Below are 21,399 nucleotides of genomic sequence, written 5' to 3' on the forward strand. Positions count from 1 at the left end.
ACTAAAGGACTATGTCTCTACGTTTGGTAGCTATATCCCTCCCTTTCTCTCTCTCTCTTTCTCTATCTTTTTCTCTTCCTTAATCCTGCTATCACATTTCAATAAAGGCGCATTTGTTTTGATTATTACTGCATATCCCCTGTGCCGTGTTGGTTTTTTGCACCCTGAGATCAAATCCATGAACCATCACGAAACCTGTTAGTAAGGACGGATCGTGACACCACGGAGCACCAACACTGCTCTCTACACAGCTCTCATACATCTCGATTTCTTTTGGATTGACTCCTGCACACTGACTGGGCCATGTGCTAAACATATCCTATTGCTCCACTACTGGAGCAAATGCCCAAGACTTGTTGTTCTTTTCATTTCCTCTAGGAACATTTTGTGGCTCCAGATCTCTCAATTTTCCAGCAATAATATTGCAAGTTTTCCCTTCTTGCTATCTGTGTTGGCTTTGCACAGCCTGTTTTTTCGGTAGCGAGGGAGCCACAGAGGTGGGTACTTTGACAAGCTGCTGGAATGTCCAACAGAGCCAGTCCCTGGTGGCTCCAAAGTTGGGTGTGCTGTTGGCCAAGGCTGAGCCAGTTATAAATGGCAGTAAGGCCTCTGTGATAACACATTTAAGAAGAAATCAAAACACAGTTGATGGAACAGTTTTAGTCGTGAGCAGAAAAAAGCAGAGTGAGAACACGTGAGAGGAACAGCCCTGCAGACCCCAAGGTCACTGAAGAAGAGGCAGGAGGTGCTCCAGGCACAGAGCTGGCATTCCCCTGCCACCTGTAGTGCAGCCCATGGTGAAGTGAAGCAGCTGTGCCCCTGCAGCCCATGGAAGTCCATAGGGATGCTGAGATCCACCCACAGCCCATGGAGGAGCCCCAGGCTGGAGCAGGTGGATGCTAAAGGAAGCTGTGACCCTGTGAGAGAACCGTGGAGAGAGGGGCCCTGCTCCCCTGCTATAGCAGCCTCTCCTTGAGGGACTGCACCCCATGGAAGAGCGCCCCAGGCTGCAGCAGTTTTGGGAGGACTGTGTGTCCATGGGAGGGACTCACATGGCAGCAGGTCACAGAGAGCTGCTGCCCTCGAGAGGGACTCACATCAGAGAAGGTCAAGGAGAACTGTCTCCTGTGGGAGGGACCCCATGGTGCAACTGGGGAATGACTCCCCCTGAGCAGCAGGATAAACCATGGCTGATGAATTTACCATAATCCCCATTCCCTGTCCTCTGGTACCACTGGGGTAAGGAGGTAGAGCTTGGGAAGGAGGGAGGGGTGGGGGGAAGGTGTTTTCAAGAGCCTTTTTACTTCTCATTATCCAGCTCTGATTGTGTTAGTAATAAATTCACTTTATGTTTCTAATTTGAGACTGTTTTGCCCTGATGATATTTGATGAGAGACTTCTCCTGGTCCTTATGTCAATTCATGAACCCTTTGTTACATTTCTCTCCCCTGTCCAGAGGCAGAAGGAGTGAGCAAGCAACTTTTGTGGGTGCCTGGCATCCAGCCAATGTAGACTCATGACACTGTCATGGAATATGAATGAAAAACTATATACAGCATTCTGCAGCAACTAACACATACCATACCCCTGGCTCAGCTGTTTCTAAGGTTTTAATACATTCTTCTGTTAATGCTTCAGTTACACCATTCTTAATATTTTTGGTATAAATATCTATACATTCTCTAAGTTAATTATCTTTGTATCCATTTGTTTTTCAATAATGGGGCATGTGCTAAATATCTAGCCATCTAACCTCACAGAGGCGTGACTCCTTCTGTGCCTGACTACTTTCAGTTGCAAGTTTATTTAACACAACAGCTGACTCTTGCCAAAGGTATTCTGGTATTTACAACATTTAATTATAAAACAGGAGTCTATTCTACTTGCCACCACCTGCTTCAGCAAACACATTTCTACTGCACAGAGGGTGAGTATTTTTGGATATTATTTAATTAAATTCTTTTTCAAGATTGTGCAGGTGAGGATTTTTATTCTATCCACAGGATGCATTAATGACACTGATCTCAGATGTCACAATCTTTCAAAGAGACAACAAGGTGCTTTCAAAGAGACAACAAAGACTTTTCACTTCCTCAGTATGTCTGTCCTGGAGGTTGTCTTATTTAGCATTAGCACCACAGTTTGCTCTCAGTTGGTAAAGGTTTTTGTGGTCCTTCAAGTTTAATGGTGATGCCAGATATAATTTTATCAGATAGTTCAGTATCTTTTTGATATAACACTGCTGTTCTATCGTCTAAAAAAGCTGACAAGGTCTCAGACTAACATCGAAGAGGCATGTATGATGTTTTACCCAAGTATTTGAAGCTCAGTGCCTTAAGGCACTTTCTAACTCAAATACCACTCTGGGGATTGTGGATGGATGTACTACTTCCTCAGCTAAGATTTTCTTCTATGACTAATTTCTCTTAGGAATAAAGTGGTACTATCTTTTTACAATGACACCTGCACCTTACAGTACTCTTGAGACCACAACGTGAAAGCAGACACTGTGAAAACAAAAGCCAAGATTTTCTGGTATTTTTTGCTGCTAACAGTAGGCTTTCTAGACATCTGCAACTAGCAGTGACAGACACTTTCACTCCCTTCTGCCAATGGCATTATCACCGCAACCTTAGGCAGTAAAGAAACAATGCAGTCAAGTCTTAAGTGATCAGCACATTCAATGCTCTAAATAGAACTGCTGCGTCAGCCTTCCCTAAGACTTTAAGGTCTTTTTTTATGCAGGACAAAAACTACACAAGACAGCATCAAACTAACAGTCCTTTGATAACAAGCATGTGAACGCTCCAATTAAAGCATGGGTATTTGCTGCTAAACCTGTCATGTGCCAAAAGCTACAAACCTCAAAATTTGCATGGACAGGAAAGAATTGTCATCTAAGGGTGAAAACAATATTGCATCATGAACAAATAAATAAAAGACATTTTTGAAGTACTGTAGTTAAGAAATTGTATCCTACTGGAATTAGTTGCAAAATGGACACTTGAGACTTGTGGCATCTTCCATCTTAAAGCAGCCTTCCATCTTAAAGAACAAGTTATCTAAAGGTGTAAGTTTTCCTCTGTTTCCTGTAAGTTTGTGGCACACAGTATCAGAGGAAAATGGGTATGTCAGATGGGGATGAATTGTCTTCTTTGAAGGCCATTTCTCAGTTTTCACAGATCAAGTTTGCTGTACAGATTTTCTTATTTGCTTTTGATTCATAGGTATAAATTCAAATGTCTAGGTATATTTCAGATATAACCTTCGCCAAAATCATTGATCAGTGTCATGTCAAAAATATTTCCATTCAAAGCTAGGTCTGCAAGGAAAACACCTTTAATCAAAATGATATTAACAAAACTTTCTGCAACCAATGTTAATCTTTTGCATCACTTTATACAGATAAACCTTGCTTCCCTCATGAGGTTTTTTATCAGGTTTGAAAATTCAGTTGGTTAGAAAGTCATGCTGTCTTCTTTCCCTCTCTTTCTTAAGTAATACCATGCTTTCTCAAATGCACTTTTAATACACTTAATTATCCTATCTGCACTCTGCTCTAGGTAGCTTAGCATTTCGTGTAATCATGCAAGAAATACAATAACATAAGCCAAAACTCTTAGGTTCAGTTTGGAGCCTTTGCAAATAGGGAAAAAATTTAAACAGAATTTTAAACATTTACCTCTAAAGGTATACATCTTCACTGTTCCATTTTTACTGCTCTTTCTCCAAATATGACTATGTTTAACACTGAATAAAGCCAAATAAATTCAAATATATTTACCAAGGGCTCTTTCCATAAACTTAGAGATGAGCTTTTACTTTTGTGTATTTCATAATAAAGTAAAAGACCTCAACCAACTGCTTGAGGCAACTGTGCAGAACTTTTTAATATGATTGCTACATGGTAGCTTGATGTATTTTTCCCCCTAGAGATGGAAGAAATAGGGCAAATGAGTTGTTTTTACTACCTTCAGTTATTACCTGGAGTCATGAGTTGTTTTTCCTTTTGACAGACGCTGTAATGTCAAGGTGGAACCAGCCCACCCTTGGCGAGGCTCTATCCTAGGAAAGTGTTTTGTTCATAATAGGCTGCCTGACAGTCTGACCTTTATCACATTTTTCTTTCCTGTCACCTTCAGGAAGGGCAGCTGTGGTGTTGTTGATGTATTTCATACACAGACAAATAATTTCAGAATTATTCTAAAACTCTAAAAATTAAGTTCTTCTCTTGATCTTGCAACATCATCTGGTTTTTGCAATTTGCACTAAAAATAAGGAAAAAATCTGAATTTATTTTTGATTACTTGGTTCCAGGATCATTAAGAGTTTCTAGTGCTCTGTATTTCCCAAGGTGCTTTCCCAAACATGCCTTCATGTCTGAAAAATGAAAGCTAACTCATTGGTAGGGAGAGCTTACTTCTTGAGGAAAAATTGAAATCTATTGTCCAAGAAGATTAAATCCTTAACCACTCAGTAAGAGTCACAAATTATCAGCTCTGCAAACAGCTTTTTCCTCTAAGGACTGCACAGAGGCCTGCAACATCTCTCCGAGGTCAAAATGTGTGCCTGACAAGGATATGCAGAATGCAATTCACTTCAGGTGGCATAATCTAGTGAATATTTATATTTCTTAATCTTCCCTTCCAGTTTTATTTTTCTTTCAGTGTTAAAAAAATATATAACGTATACCTTTTGAATGCATCTTTAAATATTGTACCTACAATATGCTACTATTCTTAAATACATGTTTTGAACTTTCTGGAACCACTAGATGCACTGAAATAACACAAAGCATAGTAGGAGTAGGTAGCTGGGCAAGTTTGATGTTTCAGCTATTTATAAGCCAATTACAGATGATGGCAATGATGAAAAAATACATTTTGTTTATTATGTAGGCATAAAGAAGTAAGACAGCAACAAAAAGCTACTTTTGGGCTTTAAGCAATAAGGAAGGGTGCTTAGACCTGCACATGTAACTTTTTTCTTCAGTGCTTAACACTTCAGTCTCTAACTGAAACGATTTTGTCATGTTTTGCTTTTTTCCCTTCACTGCTTTTCAGAGGATATTTGAACCACTACACTGAGAAACAGCATTAAGTTACCAAAAATGGCACCTGCATCTGATAAAGCAGATGCCCCCATATATGATTAAGTTTCTCTTACTTAAAGAGAACTCATCAGGACTTCCAGAAAAGAATGCAGTAAAAGACTACATTTTGACTTGCTTCAAAGTGTAAAATATGCTTAAAAATACTCTTCATCAAAACTAGGAGGAGGAGAAGGGAAAAAAAAATAATTGCCTTTAAAACTTCCTTTCAAACAGATTTTCTGGACAAAACAATACAACCACTGCAAAGTTTTCAAGATCAACACTTTCCACATGTGTAGAAAAGTACTTTGTCATGAATAATGTTGCCTGCCTGTTATTCACCAACAGCTTTTCTTCCATCATCACCAAATAAGGTCCTGATTAGCAGATTTTTGCCTACATTCAGATGATCGGAGCTAGCAGCACAGTTTTCTTTACAGCCTGTTTCTTAACACAATTATATTGACACATAAGCATTAAGGTGTACATCAAGCATCAGTCAAGGGACACTTCAGATAGAAGCAATTTTCTGAAATCCATAAGCCTAAGCTCTCACTGGGGTATGCAATCAGAAGTGGCCATTTTTTCATGTCAACAGAAAAAAGGACTATAAAAAATATTGACTTCCAAACTGCTAGCACATAATGCAGTCAATTGCACTTAAATCATGCAGCTCTGTACTTCCCAGAGATTCAGCTGGTGATGCAGCATTTACTTTCAAATTAAGGAAGGATTTTAACACATTTGCTTTAAGGTGCCAGTGCTGAAAATGCAATATGTAAAGGCACTTTTACAGCAACAGAAAATGGACTGCAAGGGCAGCTGAGTAGCAATGCTAGGCCTGGGACTGTACCCTGAACCATGCCTATCTTCCATTCTCTTATTGCAGTGTTCTTTCAGAAAACAGAGCAAGACTACTCTTTTTAGACAATGGGAGAAGACAAACAGCACCTTCTTTTCTGTACGACTTGTTCAAGAAAAATTGTCTAGGAAATAAACTGATTTAATTTAGTTACACATGCTGGATTCAAGATTTTACTCTTAGATCAATCTCACCACTAAGCTCCTGAAATGAAACCCATGAGACAGCATGCCACTAAACAGAGGACTAGAAGTCATGCTCAGTCTCCTCAATCACATAAAAATAGGCTATTCTGCAGATCTATTCATCCTGCTTCACCAACTTTTTCAGGTTGACCAGGAAGGGTCTCAGGTTAGCCATCCTGTGAGTGAAAGCTTTTGGACCAGAACAGAAAAGCATGACCAAAAATTTTAAACAACTCTTAAAATCAAATTGTCTTCTTGTTAGGGGACATAATGATGCTAGTATATATATAACAGATTGCTTTAACATGCCTGTTAAAACAATCTAAGTATTAAGTTTATTTATCACAGGTTTTATGATTATCTTCTAGTTATTATAATCAAAATACAGCAGCATGTTTTCACAATAAATGCACATACACAACAGAGCAAAATCTCTGAGGACAGAAGTTCCCCAAGTATAGTTTGCCAGATCTTTGTACTGTTAATTCATAATGTCTTTCCCTGCTTTTTTGGTTTGTTTTTGTTTTGGTCTTTTTTGGGGTTTTTTGTTTGTTTGGTTGGTTTTTTGTGTTTTTTTGGTTTTTTTTGTGGTGGGGGGAGACTATTTGTTTTCTTCTGAAAAAAATAAAAAAAAAAAAAAGAAAAAACAAAGGTAAATTTTATCAGAACAACTAGAACTTTGTTTCTTTGGATCAAAAGCACGGCCCCACACACAGATCAGCAGCTGCCCCAAAGAAGCATGCCCATTACTACACTGAGGAAGTGAAGAACTCTTATTGCATGTTGTAACATTGCAATAAAATATGCTCTGGAGCAATGGTCTCCCACATAGAAGTTAAGCACACCTCAGGGTGTGCAAAGCAGGGTGTTAAGCACACCTCAGGGGTACAAAGAGGAAAGCTTTAGTTAAAGGTATTTTATTTACCACCTAAAAGTATTAAGAATTACAACTTTACTAATATATAACATATCTTGACACTGCACTCTCATTTGTGTGTATGCCGGACAGTCACACTCAAGGCAGACAGAACACAAGGTACCCTTGGGGAAGACTGGGTGTTTCACAATGCAGAAAGGAGTTGACAGTGATGCCCCCACTCCTTCTTTCATTTTCAGTGTATTGACATTTACATGTGCCCAGTAAAGCACATCGGTAGACTGTATTACCTATCTGCAACTAAACTAACTCTCACAAAATTACCTGGTCTCTCAAAAACAGTCTGGAAAAAAAAAAAAAACAGTGCAGATCGAAGGTAACACAAATGATACAAGCAGAAACAGACAAGTTCCAGAGGTGATACTTCTGCTTCTAGTCCAAGTCCTTCAACAACCACTTTGCATGGTAATATCACCGACAATGTAGTCGATTTGAGAAAAAGTTGGTCAAAAAAACTGAAAACAGTCAAAGTAAGTACTTGAAATACAAATCTACTAGTGCTATTTCTAACAATGAATGTCTTTTTAAGTGTATATTGTACCTTTAGTCATTAGCTAACAATCGTACAGAGCCACAAGGATTAACAGGGCATTTACAAATTAGCCATTCAGGACATGAAGAACAACTTTTGTAAGTTTTTTTCAGCAATGTTTGATGTCCTGTGATATTCAATGCATTATTTCACAGATTTCACAGAAAACACTCTGAAGTTTGAAGAAGAATGCCGAAGGCTTGAAGAAACAAATATTAGAACAAGTTATGGGTTGTGGGAGATTTGAAAGTCGAAGTGCTCCTATCCTGTCTCAGTTTAAGATACTTGCTACCCTTAGAAAAAAGGGATCTAAGGATAAGGTTACAGCAAGAGTGAAATTTATTCACTGGATCACTCATGTGCAAGCAGGTGTGGCAAAAAAACTGGAGACAAAAGCACACAAACTCCTACATTGTCATCAGTGTGGTAATTGTATAAAAACAAGACCTTTCAATATTAGAATCTTTACAGTACTTTGGAAATAGATGGGGAGTTACCATGAAAGTCTTTTATGCTACAGGGGTTCACTGGTTATCCCATGTGAAACTTACATTTTTCTTCCATGGAAAGAAAAGCAGTTGCTCCACATCTCCTGACCTTTTCTGTGACAAAAAAGGCCTGCCAGTACTATGCCAATATTTTTGAAAAATAAAAACATTCAATGTATCTCTTCAAGATAAAGGTATTGTTCTAACAATAAGCAAGGAAAATTTCCTTTTAAAATAAAGGTATTTTATGGAGGGAGCATTTTGAAAACAGAAGTTTGGAAGTGTTTCCATCATCATGCAATTATGTTGCAAAAAGAAGCGCAGAAGTTTCACCCATAAAAACCTCTACTATTTGTATTTGTACACTTCTATAGGGAAGTAACTTTCTAACCCATTTAAAAAAATCTTCCAGAGGGAAGTTTTTTAATCAATTTGTAAACACAAAAATTCAAGACCTTTCAATTAGCTTGCAAATCCAACTGACATCAGGGAAAATGGAAACTTCCTAGTTGAGCATTAACCTGAATATTAATACACCTTTGCATAAGTAGTGGGCAGGACAGAAAAACAAGGATCATGATTTCGTAAGCACAGCCTTCAACACACCTTCCATTTGGATAAATATCTTTGTGAGGTATCTATTTCAGTAATGACAGATACTAGAAACAGATATTAAATACATATTGACGTTTAAAATCAATATAAATTAACTTAGAACTAAATCTTAAAATCTCTGTACCACCGTGTTGAACAAAAATTCCAAAAAACAATGAGGCATCAGTTATTTCTGAGCATCATTAACTAATTTTCTACTGGGAACAGAAAAATACTTTACTCAAACAATTTTCAAATATTTTTATATCTCATCTATAACTTACCTTTTTACATTTTTATTGTGTACTTAATTAGCAGAATAGCACATATAATAATTTATATAGAGTAAGGATGTGTGCTTAAAATATTTTTTTTTGCATCCAGGCCTGGATTCCCCAGCACAGGAAACCATAGAGCTGTTGGAGTGAAGAGGCCACAAAGATGACTGAAGGACTGGAGCACCTCTCCTGTGAAGACATGCTGAGAGCTGGGGTTGTTTGGGATTGTTCAGGGTTGTTCAGGCAGCAGAAAAGAAGGCTCTGGGGTGAGCCCTTCAATATACAAAAAAGACTTTTAGGATAGGAGGCAGCTTTTCACCAAGGTATGTAGCAACAGGACAAAGAGTAAGAGTTTTAAAATGAGAACAGTAAAGTTTAGTTTGAACAAAGGGAAGAAAATCTCTGCAATAAAGGGTGGTGAGGCACTGTCACAGGTTGCCCAGAGAAGCTGTGGATAATTAATTCCTAGAAGTCCTGGATATGTTCAAGGTCAGGTTGGATAGGGTGGCTCTGAGCAACCTGCTCTAGTGAAAGATGTCCCTGTCCCACAACCTTTAAAGGTCCCTTCCGACCATTCTGTGATTTTGAGATTCTACTTCAAAAATCCAATCCATTGCAGGGATACTATAAGCAGTAATAAATTTGACAACTGCTACTTTTAACACTAATATATCTGTATTCTATTCCATAGATCAAGTTTACGACATTCTAAGCTGGGATCATGCAAAACTTACCCAACTGCAGTTTGGCCTGCAGCAAAAAAAGATTATCCTGCATAAAAGCCCAGAAATTCAAGAATACAAGAAAAATTGAATTTTCTACGTAAGCTTCCTCAGAAAAAGCTATTAATTCTGCAGTAGTGTTCAGATCAGAAATTATTCTCAGTGTTTTTTGTACTTTCATTCTCCACTTCTCCACCCCAGTGGATAACATGTCAGGAACCCATGGAACGTCTAAGCAAAGCATGCTTTTCACCACTCTTGATAACACAAACACAACACAACAGAACAGGAATCCAGGTACTAGGATTCATCCAAGACTAGGATAAACCCACTTCTGCTCTGAAGCAGCCAAGGCACAACAGTGAACTTGGAAAAACAGACACGTACTCACAAAACCTAGAAAGCTTGGTATTTATATTTATTATGCATTAGGAAGCTTACTAACTTAAAAACCAACCTGCATAAGTACAAAAGGTTTCTTATCTGTGCTCAACATGGAACAAGTTTCAAAATATATATTTTTAAAATTTGTTCAGTCAATACACAAGCCTTTTAAAAAACTGTATAACTGTCTGTACCCTCATTACATTTATAAATACATGATTTACACAGCACCCCATCTGGAAAAATTAAAACTCCTTACAAATATCTACATATATTGTATACATATAAAACATTCATAGGAGTACTTCATCAAAGTTGGGTTTAATAGTCCATTTACACTGCAGCAAAATACATATAAATCTCTGTGTTCTTCATAAAATGTCTCTAAAAATTAGCACATTTGTTATAATTCATCACTCCTTTGAAGCATCTTTTAGAAAAAAAAGATATTCATATATCTATGATATTCAGCAGGTAAGACAGTGATATGAAGGCTGAATATGATTAATAACTGAACACTAAGAAGCAGTTAAGGCAGCGGTCAAAGGAATTAATAGGAAAAATTAGTTTATATGGCAGATAAAGTGACAAAATGCAGTACATACATATATGTTTTGATGTAAAGTACTCTGGCACCCACTCAGAATTGTCTATTTCTGACACTGCTCATTTTAATATTAAAATATTTTTTTATAAGCAAAATATTAATGGGATCTGGCTCTTCGGTGCCCACTGGATTTGTTTTAACTGCACATAACTGATTATTGCAGAATGTGGCTTTAAGGTTTCTGCATGACCTTCATTTATGGCTAAGTACTATCCTGTGTGATCACACACATTCACAATTCTGCCATCTCATTTACATCACTGCTTTCTGGTAACTACTGGAGTTCTTGCTAGTAAATAATACTTGAGAATTTCATTGAAAACCACTATCTCAGGTACCAAAACTATATAGAGATCAGTGCCTTCCATGCTGTGAAGACTACATGTGGCATAGATGCAGACAAAAAGGCATAAGAAATGTAAAACAACCTATTGTAGTGATGGCTGAAATTGTTCTGACTCAAACCTGTTTATTTTGCATTAATTTGCAATTTTGGGAACTAAACATTCAAACTTTAAAAAAAAATCTGTCTCTGTATTCAGATTTCTACCCAATATCAGAATTTGACACAGCATTTGCAGTCCAATACTGGGTAGAATCACACCAGCTTGTGACCTGCTGTTCTAAAAAACCACTCCTGCATGCATGACATCAACCTCAGGTAGCATACAGCAAGTGACCTCCTGTCACAGCTGCCTTCTCCTGAAAGGCAGGATACTCTGTACCTCCCATCAAGCTTCCAGAGCCACAATTCAGTGCATGAATTTGTTCCATCGGCCCCTCAGAATTTAGCCTTCATACAGTGCTATCCTGCAGCAATGGTTCAATGTCCTCTTCGTTACTTTGGTCTAGGTTGTTACTCTGACTACTGCTGATGCTGTTGTTGTGTTTTTTGGTACTGCTGGCTTTGTTCTCAGGAATAAATAAGGCAACTAGAAAAGCCAGGAGAACAATGCATGCTCCAATCAGGAAGGCGGGACCAGGAACGATCGCTCTCTACAGGAAAACAAGCATAATAAAGAATTCATGTTTCAGACACTGACTTCTGCATTATGAACTACACCACTAATGCAGGAGATCATGAGAGACACATTTATGGGGACTATAAAATTTTTGCAAACAGGTTCATATGTGCACTTTAAAGTGAATTTTCTACATCTAAAATCCCCACAAATTCCTCACCTGATCTCCACACTGATTGAAAAATGAAAAACACATAAAATTTTCAATTGAAAGTATGATTGCCTAGATAATGAAACAGATGTTGACTTGATGCTTTTTTGTAATTTATTTTTTTGCTTTAGGCAACATGCTTGTTAAATCAACAAGACTCCTCTGAACATTAATAGAATAAGATTTCAACATTCACAAGTACAAGTCTCAATAACCTTAGCTTCACTTTTCCATGGCTGAGATATCTAGAATCAAGTTATCGAAATAAACAAGCATCCCAAAAAAAAATCAATATATGGGTGAGCAAAGTAACAGTGAGACTATTCTCACTGCAGACACGTGTTACTCATGTATGACAACTCAGTATTTGGAGTTATTGTCGCTTGCTTCTAAGCAGTTTATTTTAAAGTTCAAAAACAAAACTTATCCTCATTTCCTAACCCCAACTAAAAACAAACACCAGAAAGGTTTTAACACAAATTTTAATCAGCCAGGTTTGATGGCAAACCTCTACAAAAGAAAAATGTCAGCAATCCAGCTTTTTTTTAATCTTTAACAACTTTTCTGTATCTGTGTAAACTAAAACTAGATAAAACCAAAAGTGAAGCTTGTCAATCCTGTGTACTTTTATTCTACCATATTAAATGTAGGAAGTTCTTCTCAAATAAAGTGGGAAAATACCTGAACATAAGTATACAGTAACCGGGTATTTCCCTTGCCTCAATTCTTGTTACAATCAGAGGCCTAAATTTTCAGCTGATGGTCCGCACATATAAACAAATCAAAAATATGTTTTGATGATATTAAATCTTCAAGAGGTGCTACACACACAAATACTCAAAGAAGAAATGAACTTCCACAAATTAATACACCCTCATTTGCAGTATAACAGGTAATTCATCTGAGCAGCTTTTGAGTGTTAACCACATAATTGTGGTTTCACTGAGAGGAGTGAAAATCTTTCAAAAGCTGCCCTTTGTCACTGCATTGCCAAGTGTTACTATTACTCTCCAACACATCCGACAACTCCTCTGTTTGCTGTAATATGTGGAAAATCATAATGATGCAACTTCACTCAAACTTTAGTTCCAGTAAATTTACATCAAAATAAGTTACCTGGCACTGTTACAATACCGAAACCAATGCTGCTACTACTGGAAATCTAAGTATTTACGATCACATTCAAATTATCTTAATCTGAATTATTTAATAAACCTGAAAAGTGAGAATTAAGAACAAGAACATCTTGTTCTTAAACGACTTAATTCTCACTTTCCAGGTTTATTAAATAACTAAGATTTTAAATCAACCAAAAAGACAGATTTCTGGCACAATGAATTCTACACAGGAAACTCCACACCAAATTTTGAACTAACCTTATTACTGGGATACTGCTGTGTTGCAGTTTCAGAAGTGTTATCAGGTAGGAATTCATTGAATTCCACATGGAAGACAAAGAAAATAAGGCCATACAGTGCTGGTCCCAGGCCATTGCACAGTCCTCTTACTCCAGTTATTATTCCTTGGACAACACCTAATGAGGAAAAAAAACAAGTAGGATTATCTTTTTTTAAGCAAGGAAGAAATGCTCAGAGCCAAGAGCTCTGAGTGTATTCTAATAATTGTTCCAAAATAGAGCATATCATAATTATTTCTACATTCTAAGATGTAAGAAGTTTATTGAAGACAAATCTGTTGGATTCAAATAATCCTCTGCACACCATAGTCCTGTCACTATACTTGCAGATTACTGGAAGAATTATTATTTTTATTATTGGATAATATTTCATTATTATGATAAATAAATTTATGTCTAGGTTTAATTTTTAATATTAGAGTTCTTCCACTCTCACCCAAAGTCTGCAATGAATACAGCGAAGATAGCATTTAAATGTGGTTCCCATTAAATTTATTTTCAAGTGAAATTTAGAGTAATGCACCTAAGTGTTAAGAATTGTGATTGGGAAAATAGGCACAAATTGTGACCAGTATTTATTTAAATACCAAGCAACCTATTCAGGGCAGTAAATTAAGTATACAGCAGTAAATTCAAAATACTTGACTGACTGCACTTCTATAATGGATTCTTTTTAAACCTTGATTAATCAAAGTGCTATAGGTACACTTCTGTTTTGATTTCATTAAGTAATTGTGGCAACAGTGCAAAAAAGTGTTTTGATGATATTAATCTCACATAATAAGAGTCCAAAAATGCTATTTGACAATATTAATAATCTGCTTCATCCTTAAGGCGGTAACTTGTAAAATGGGAGGAAAAGAAAACATGCAAAAAAAGTTTTTACTTCATAGGTTGATGATAAGAAAGTTTAAAATCTTCATGCCACTAGGTGGCAAAACCTCACTCTTGAAAGCCTTAGCTATTAACACCAGTTTCCTCTATGTAAAATCAAAGTTCAATTGCTTCTGTCAGCTTAACTAAACCAGTAATTTCCTGATGTAAACAGAAGTCTTTAAAAATCTTTAAATGTCTCAAAAAAATGGGAGAGAGGGGAATAATTACAAAAACCCATGTAGAATACCATCTTTTGCATCCTAAAACAGAAATCCACCTCCTGGAACAGTATCTCCTTGGTAATTCTCAGATTTCCTGCATTTACCTACTTCATGTTGTACAAAGCTAAAGTATAACTGATACTCAAAATTTATATGTAAGCATTTTTTAAAGAGAATACTAAATTCAAGTTCGAGAACAATACAAAGTCTTTTTACCAGTGTTCTAATTTGTGATGACTTCTCATTTCACTTTAAAGGAGGACTAATTTCTGACTGTACATTGCTTTTCATATCAAAAACAGTAAATTATGTGTTTTCTCAGTTTAACTGGTTATGTTGGCATCCTTTTCTACTCCTGGAAAATCTGAAGTATTGTATCAAAAAGGCCCAACTTTTCTACAAAAAAAAAAAAAAAAACTTCTTTCCTTCATTTATTTCAATCTGGTAAAATGTGTAATTAAAAAGGTAGTATTGTTACATTAATCCTCACTGTTTACTTAGAGAATACTGCATATAATAAAAGGAAGAGAAAAAAAGAGAATGTTTTTGTTGCCTTCATAGTACTTTTACAGAAAGAAAGACAAGAAGTAGCTAATCAGAAATTATGTCTTTTACAATGTAAATATGATAAATTTGTGCACTTCCTTCCTCCCTACATGGACTAGCAGACTTCCACAGGTACTACCAAGTGAAAACACACAAAGATAATTTGAACAGTACACCTAAGTAACTCTTCTGCTTTCTAGAGAAAAAAGCAGTCTGATGCAAAACCAGCAATTTATCAAATACTCACCTTGTTGATCTGCCTCTGCATTTCGTGAAACCAGAGCACTTATTGCTGGAAATGTAATGCTTGACATCGCTGCTACAGCTCCCGCTGCCCACATCATCCTGTGTTAAATACATAATTTGAATTTAAAATGACACTGCCCTTATAATTACTCCCCACACTCCCACAAGAGCACCCTTATTTAACATTTCATTCCTTTCAAAATATACATAATAAAACACCTAAAGAACTGGAAATTATCTGGTTATCTTCCTGCTCCCTTCCCATATATTATTCTGAACTTGCTGAAAGAGAAGCACATTGGATTTGATTTTATCCTAGCAGAGAAAAAAAATGGGAATGGGAGGGAAGCAGGCTTTCCTCTCCAAACATTGTACAAAGAAACAATTTCCCAGGGTGTCCCAGAGAGACAATTCTCTAGTTTCTACAACTGACTAGGAAGTACTCTTGATAAATGACAAGCACTCCTCCCTCTCAGCAGGACACACTTTGTAAAGAGTAAGATTTTCTAGCTTATGGTTCCAATTGTCTCTACTTAAAGACAGAAGAAACTCTAGACAGTTTCCAACAGAAGAAACTGTAGATAGTTTCTAAGACCAATGATAGTTGGAGTAAGAAAATATGTTACAAAAACAAGTATAGGTCCAATACCTAATGGGTAAAATAGATCTAGTGGAATTACTAGAGAGAACATGCTACTTATTAGCTTGTGAGTTTAAGAAAAAGTTTTAACCACATTCATAGACTTAGTACTCAGTGGAACAAAATGTTGCAAAGACTCCCTTTTCCAAAGGGCTGTAAGTACACAAAATTCTATCATTCCAACATATGCAAAACACAGACCAAATTTTGGTAGAGTAATGAAAATGGGAATACTTAATTCACAGAACATTCAAATACCCATGACAACAAAAGTAGAATTTGTCGGGGGAAAGAAAAAACCTTTCAGCTCCTTAACAAGTGTCTACATAGCAAAATGCATGCTTACCAAGACTGAGATCCAAAACCATACCAAGCCAGCTGAAAGATCTGAAAGCCAAGACCAAGGAGAACTGTGTTTTTGTTCCCTATAGTTCTCATCAAGATACTGAGAAACAAAGTCTGCAAGAGAAGTAAGTTCAACCAAAAGTTGTTTTAAAAAGTCAGACTTGCTAAAGTAATTTCTCCCATGCAAAGTAATTCAGAGGACCTTTCAAATGATGAGAAAATTCACAACAATTGTCCTCTTTCTCCTCCTGTATTAAGCCCAAAATACAGATAAGTAATTTCAACATTTAATGTACAGATATTCTTAACACTTAAAGGGTTACTACTTTGGGACATCCAGAACCATATGTACTGCCTTCTCTATGTATATTAGATGACAGTGTCTATTTCCAATGCAAACAGGCTTTCATTTTCACCTCTACAAGCCCTAGTGTATTACGGAATAGAGCACTCCACAAAATAAAAGCAGTTACCAAGCAAAGACAGTGCAGGCTGGACACAACTTGAATTTACCAGTATTTACAAATACTAGAGAAAAAAAGACTGCTAGCTCAGAAGAAAGTAAACTCCTTAGGTCAGCTGAATTATTTTGCAAATTTACATTTAAACTTACAAGTAAATCCTGCTGCTTTGTCACCTTCATCACATACACTGAAATTTGGCCAATTCCAAGGCACCATTAATTACATTTTCTACTGACTCTTTACATAACTGACATGACCTTTTCATTTGCACATGAAAGCTAATCCTAATCAAAGATCAGTATTTCCATTTTTTAGAAGTGTTACTGCTGAGGAGAAAGGAGATCCCAATTCAGATACAAGACACTCAGGGCAAGAAGCAGACACTTCCACATGGACAACTTGATTCAGTTAATGGACCACACACTTTTCTTTAACAGGAGAAACTCAGCAATACTTCAGTAAAAATACAGAGAAAAGGAATCAGGACTGCAGAGCAGAATACACTTCCTCTCTTCTCTTCCTGATTGTCTGTCTGAGATGGAGTTGATTTTCCCACAGCAGCTCTGACTGGTCTCACTGGTTGGTAGCTGGAAAGGTGTTGTTAACACACCAGTGCTCTGGCTACTGCTGAGCAGTGCTGGCACAGCATCAGCGCTGTCTCTCAACAATCCCCCCATATCAGCAGACTGGGAATGGGTAAGATCCTGGGAGGGGACAAAACTTGGCCCACTGACCCAAACTGACCAAAGGGATAACTCATCCCATATGGTATCAGCTCAGATACCAAAGCTAGAAAAGGAGGAGGAATGGGGCATTTGTTATTTATGATGTTTAATTTTCAGGGCAACTGCTACGTGTGTGGAAGTCCTTCTTCCCAGGAAGTGGCTCAACACTGCTAGCTCATGGGAGGCAGAAAATAAACCTTTTTTCCCCCCCTGTTTGTGCAACTAAACTTTTGCTTTTGCTTTAATAAGCTACCTTATCTCCTAAGAGTTGTTTTTTACTTTAAGTTTTCTTCCCTGTCTGTCTGGAAAGGGGAGTGCTGGAGCAGCTTGGTGGGTATTTGTCATCCAGCCAAGGACAACTGCTCACCCTAGCTTTCTTGTTTTTCATTTCTAGTTTGAATGCTACATAGAAAAAATACGGTAATTCTATCTTCAGTTCTTTCTTACCCAACATGCCAACACAAATCAGTATTTATGAAGCAAAGATTATGTCAATAAGCCTAGATTACTAAGCTGTACTCTTCAAAAAGCTCAAAAATCAAAAGATTTTCCTCATTTTAACACTGAAAATTATAAACCAGAAGGAAAACCATCTTAGAGATTTTTAGAAAAATACTGGTCAGCATAAAGTATGACTGGCAGATGTGAGGGCACACAATAGCCTCAGAAAAAACCACAGCACAAAGATTAAAATAATTTCTTGAATTGCTAAGGAAGGCCACAACTGACACTAGGAAAACCAGTAAACATTGATGAATGTGTTGTTTACATCAAAACAGTAAGACCTTCGTTCAGCTAAGAATGGCAGCAAGGGTACAACATACTCCATATGCCATTCCTCCTCTTGTCATCAGAACAGGAAGACAAACTGCATCCATAAAGATACCAAAGATCGCATAATAAAAACCTGGATTTACAAAAGACATAAAATCAGCTCACTGTTGCCAATTAAGAAATATGACAAGAAGATAACAAGGCCTCACAGCTCCTCAGCCTCCAAGCGGAGCCTAAGTCACCCTGGAAAGACTGCCTGTATGCAAGTTTGATAGCACAAACCAACTGAGCAGGTGCAAGTAGCATGACTTTTATTTAAAATAAGGCACTTCCCTTTCAGAATGCCTTGCATTTAGTAACAAATTTCCTGTATTGTTTTAATAATTTTAAGTCAGAGTTCCAATGAATTTACTGATCCAAGTCAAGCAAATTTTATCTTTCTGATATCCAGATCCAGTATTACCACGGAAAGCTTATACAAAGTAAGAAATTTACATGGACTGTATCACGAATACAACATTTAGTGAATGCAAGATACACTGACATTAGAGCAGGTAAAAAGTTTTTAGATGAGCTTAAATGAAGCATTAAGAAACAGAGCTTACCTGAGCTATTATGGACAGAATGCCCACCACAGCTATAAATGCCGCAATGCTAGCAGATCCAAAGCCTATAACCTGTAGAGAAGCAGAAATTGTGTGAAACAAATGCCAAACACAATGCAGGACAATTAGTAGCAGGGAATATCTTTTCAATGAAAACACTCATCCCTGCTTATACTCTAGATTTATACAGGATCCATTCAGGAAGTGTCCACTTTCAAGAATGATCCCTACTTGACTCTTTGCCAAGAAAAGTATAAAGGGGAAAAAAAAACCTGCCTTAAAAAAAGGAGACAAAAGAAGTCATAGATCTGGAAACTAAAGTTCTCTATCCCTCCCCAAAACACGGCTGGTCTTTGACAGGCAAGATCCCACTTCAAGACAGACTCAGAAACTGCTGTACTAAATGAGAACAAAGGCCTGCTTAAGGTAAACACGTGCTTAAAATACTGCAGGGTTTATGCATCAGGAGTCAAGTGTTACTCAGTTTTTGGCTTAGCAAATCACCCTGCTTTTAATCTTAAAGTTTTACTTTGGCAGAAAGCAGGCCTCCAAGCAAAGCCTATAACAACAAAGAAGTCATAGGGAATACTTATTTAAACATCCTTAGTAAGATGCGAAGAGATCAACATTTACCTGTCTTAAGTACAGAAAGAAACTAGAATACTGGCCAGCCTCAGGCAGATATGAGAATAACACTGTAATGCAGATTGGGAGAACTGTAGGGTCTTTTCTAACCTTTTTCAGAGACTGTAAAACAAAAGAACAAGGCAGGTATTAAAACATAGTACAAAGCCTATGAAAGCGTAAAGAAAGAAGGTATATTCCCTTTTATTTGTATGCATATACATCAAAACAATTACACATGGACACAGTTAAGCTGAACATTAAGTCACAAACAATCTCTTTATATACAGTTTGGGGAACTCAATTCTTCAGTAAAGTTTCCATCGAGATTTTTGAAGCTACTGTTCAGTACCAAGTCAAAACTACTCCCCAAAAACAGCATTACATAATTGTAATAACTAATGTCTTCTAATGGACCTCCACAGTAATTATTTGTTTTGAAAGATACTAGCAAATAATATACATTTCTTACACTTGTTCACCGATTATAATTATAATTAATTACTTTAAAGAACAAATAAATTGCGGAAAACAAATTCTGTAACTGCAGTCTTTCAAGCATGCCATTCATCTCTCAATATTCAGAACCAGTTCCCAGCAGGACAGATCTTGAGAAGAAAAATCACTTCTTCCTTTCTTAAGATATCAAGGTGTAATGAAAACATAAAATAACTGAGTACGTGTGAGTGAGTGAAGTTACTACAAAGACTGCATGGTATGTTTTAGCCCTTCCTATATATGCCCACAAAAAGATCAGGCTTTATAGATCCAATCTCTATTAGAAATAAATCATACACAACCAAAAGTGGAAATCAAGAGTGCCGAGAGATACTGCCAAAAGTACAGTCATAAATTGAGTATGTAAAAACCTAAAATATTGGTGCATAAGAATTCAGCATTTCTGTTCGCAATAAAATAGAGCACCTAAGTTAGAAAGTTAAAGTATTGTACCGTTGGATTTCACACCAAACATTATTTTCAAATCTAGAATTATTTCATCCACAAAGTTTGGTTTGATTTTGCTTTTCAAATGTAGTTAGATCTTTATGGGCAAGAGCAGAGAACGGAAACTACGGCATACCCAACAGTGAAGCTACCAGTAAGGCTGAAGACTTCTCAAGCTTACAAACTGAAACGAATAATTATTACTTATCAATCACCAAATATTTAGTAACAACTTATTGAAGTGCATCTTACTGCAAAAGGATCTGCCTGTTCCCATGATATAGAAGATCCCCATGAAGCAGGTCTTATTTTTTCTGGCAGAGATTCTGGTACAGCTAGCAGGATGAAAAAGATGTCCACGACGGCCACCAACGTGGCCACCAGTACAACCAGACTATCCCCGTAGCTGGCAGACAGGTATGCTCCAAGGGCAGGACTAGTCACCAAGCTTGCCGCAAAGGTGGCAGATACCTATGCACAACAGTTTACAAACCCATCAAAAAGTGGTTATTCTCCCATTACAGAAAAAGGAAGTAACTTGCTCACCACCCCTCCCTAGAAGTGTCATTGAAAAAACACCCCAGTAAAAATTCAAGTAAAAAACCCAAACCAAACAAAAAAGTAAATAAACCACATACTATTTACAACAATAAGTATGGGTCCCAAATACAGTCTCTACTGCCTTCTCAACAGCACACCATACTAGACAGGATTTGCACTCCAAGATCAGGTTTGGCTCAAAGGAAAATGGCTCTTACCTTCAAATAGACTAAAATCTTTATTTTGTTTTCTAATTAGGAATTTGAAGTGATTTCACTGAAAAAGTTGTCAGTACATTTAAATGCCTGCCTAAAAGAAGTTTAAAAGCTAAGGACATCTATCAATAGACCTCCAAAACATAAAGTAATATAGATATTAGGGAAGCACACTAAGCAGGAATTATATTACCTCTGAATGGACTAGTTTGTACTAACCAAGTTATTTTCCTCATCTTTTGATCGTGAAGAAGGATCATATCTAAGTTATTAAAAATACTGTTTTATGCATTTTCATCCCTTCTTACCATGCTAACGTTAGAAAAGGCCATTTTATACCAAAAAGAAGTCATATGAACTAT

The 21,399-nt window shown here is 36.9% G+C and overlaps 1 protein-coding gene across 2 annotated transcripts in view; it reads right to left on the bottom strand.

The window, feature by feature from the left end:
- Positions 1 to 21,399, bottom strand: part of LOC134431655 (hippocampus abundant transcript-like protein 1) — a 47,615-nt gene that overhangs the window by 7,362 nt on the left and 18,854 nt on the right. Inside the window, exons 6-12 of one of the 2 annotated variants that reach the window (XM_063179754.1) lie at positions 20,535 to 20,753; positions 19,347 to 19,460; positions 18,714 to 18,785; positions 16,147 to 16,259; positions 15,162 to 15,259; positions 13,231 to 13,388; positions 10,088 to 11,677 (exon numbers count right to left, since the gene is read on the bottom strand). In XM_063179754.1, the coding sequence (XP_063035824.1) occupies positions 11,477 to 11,677; positions 13,231 to 13,388; positions 15,162 to 15,259; positions 16,147 to 16,259; positions 18,714 to 18,785; positions 19,347 to 19,460; positions 20,535 to 20,753 (975 nt within the window). In that variant the 3' untranslated portion in view covers positions 10,088 to 11,476. Of the gene's footprint in view, positions 1 to 10,087; positions 11,678 to 13,230; positions 13,389 to 15,161; positions 15,260 to 16,146; positions 16,260 to 18,713; positions 18,786 to 19,346; positions 19,461 to 20,534; positions 20,754 to 21,399 lie in introns of those variants that run through there. The other variant, XM_063179755.1, reaches the window with a different exon arrangement.

The sequence above is a fragment of the Melospiza melodia genome, chromosome Z, assembly GCF_035770615.1.
Source record: "Melospiza melodia melodia isolate bMelMel2 chromosome Z, bMelMel2.pri, whole genome shotgun sequence".
NCBI lineage: Eukaryota > Metazoa > Chordata > Aves > Passeriformes > Passerellidae > Melospiza > Melospiza melodia.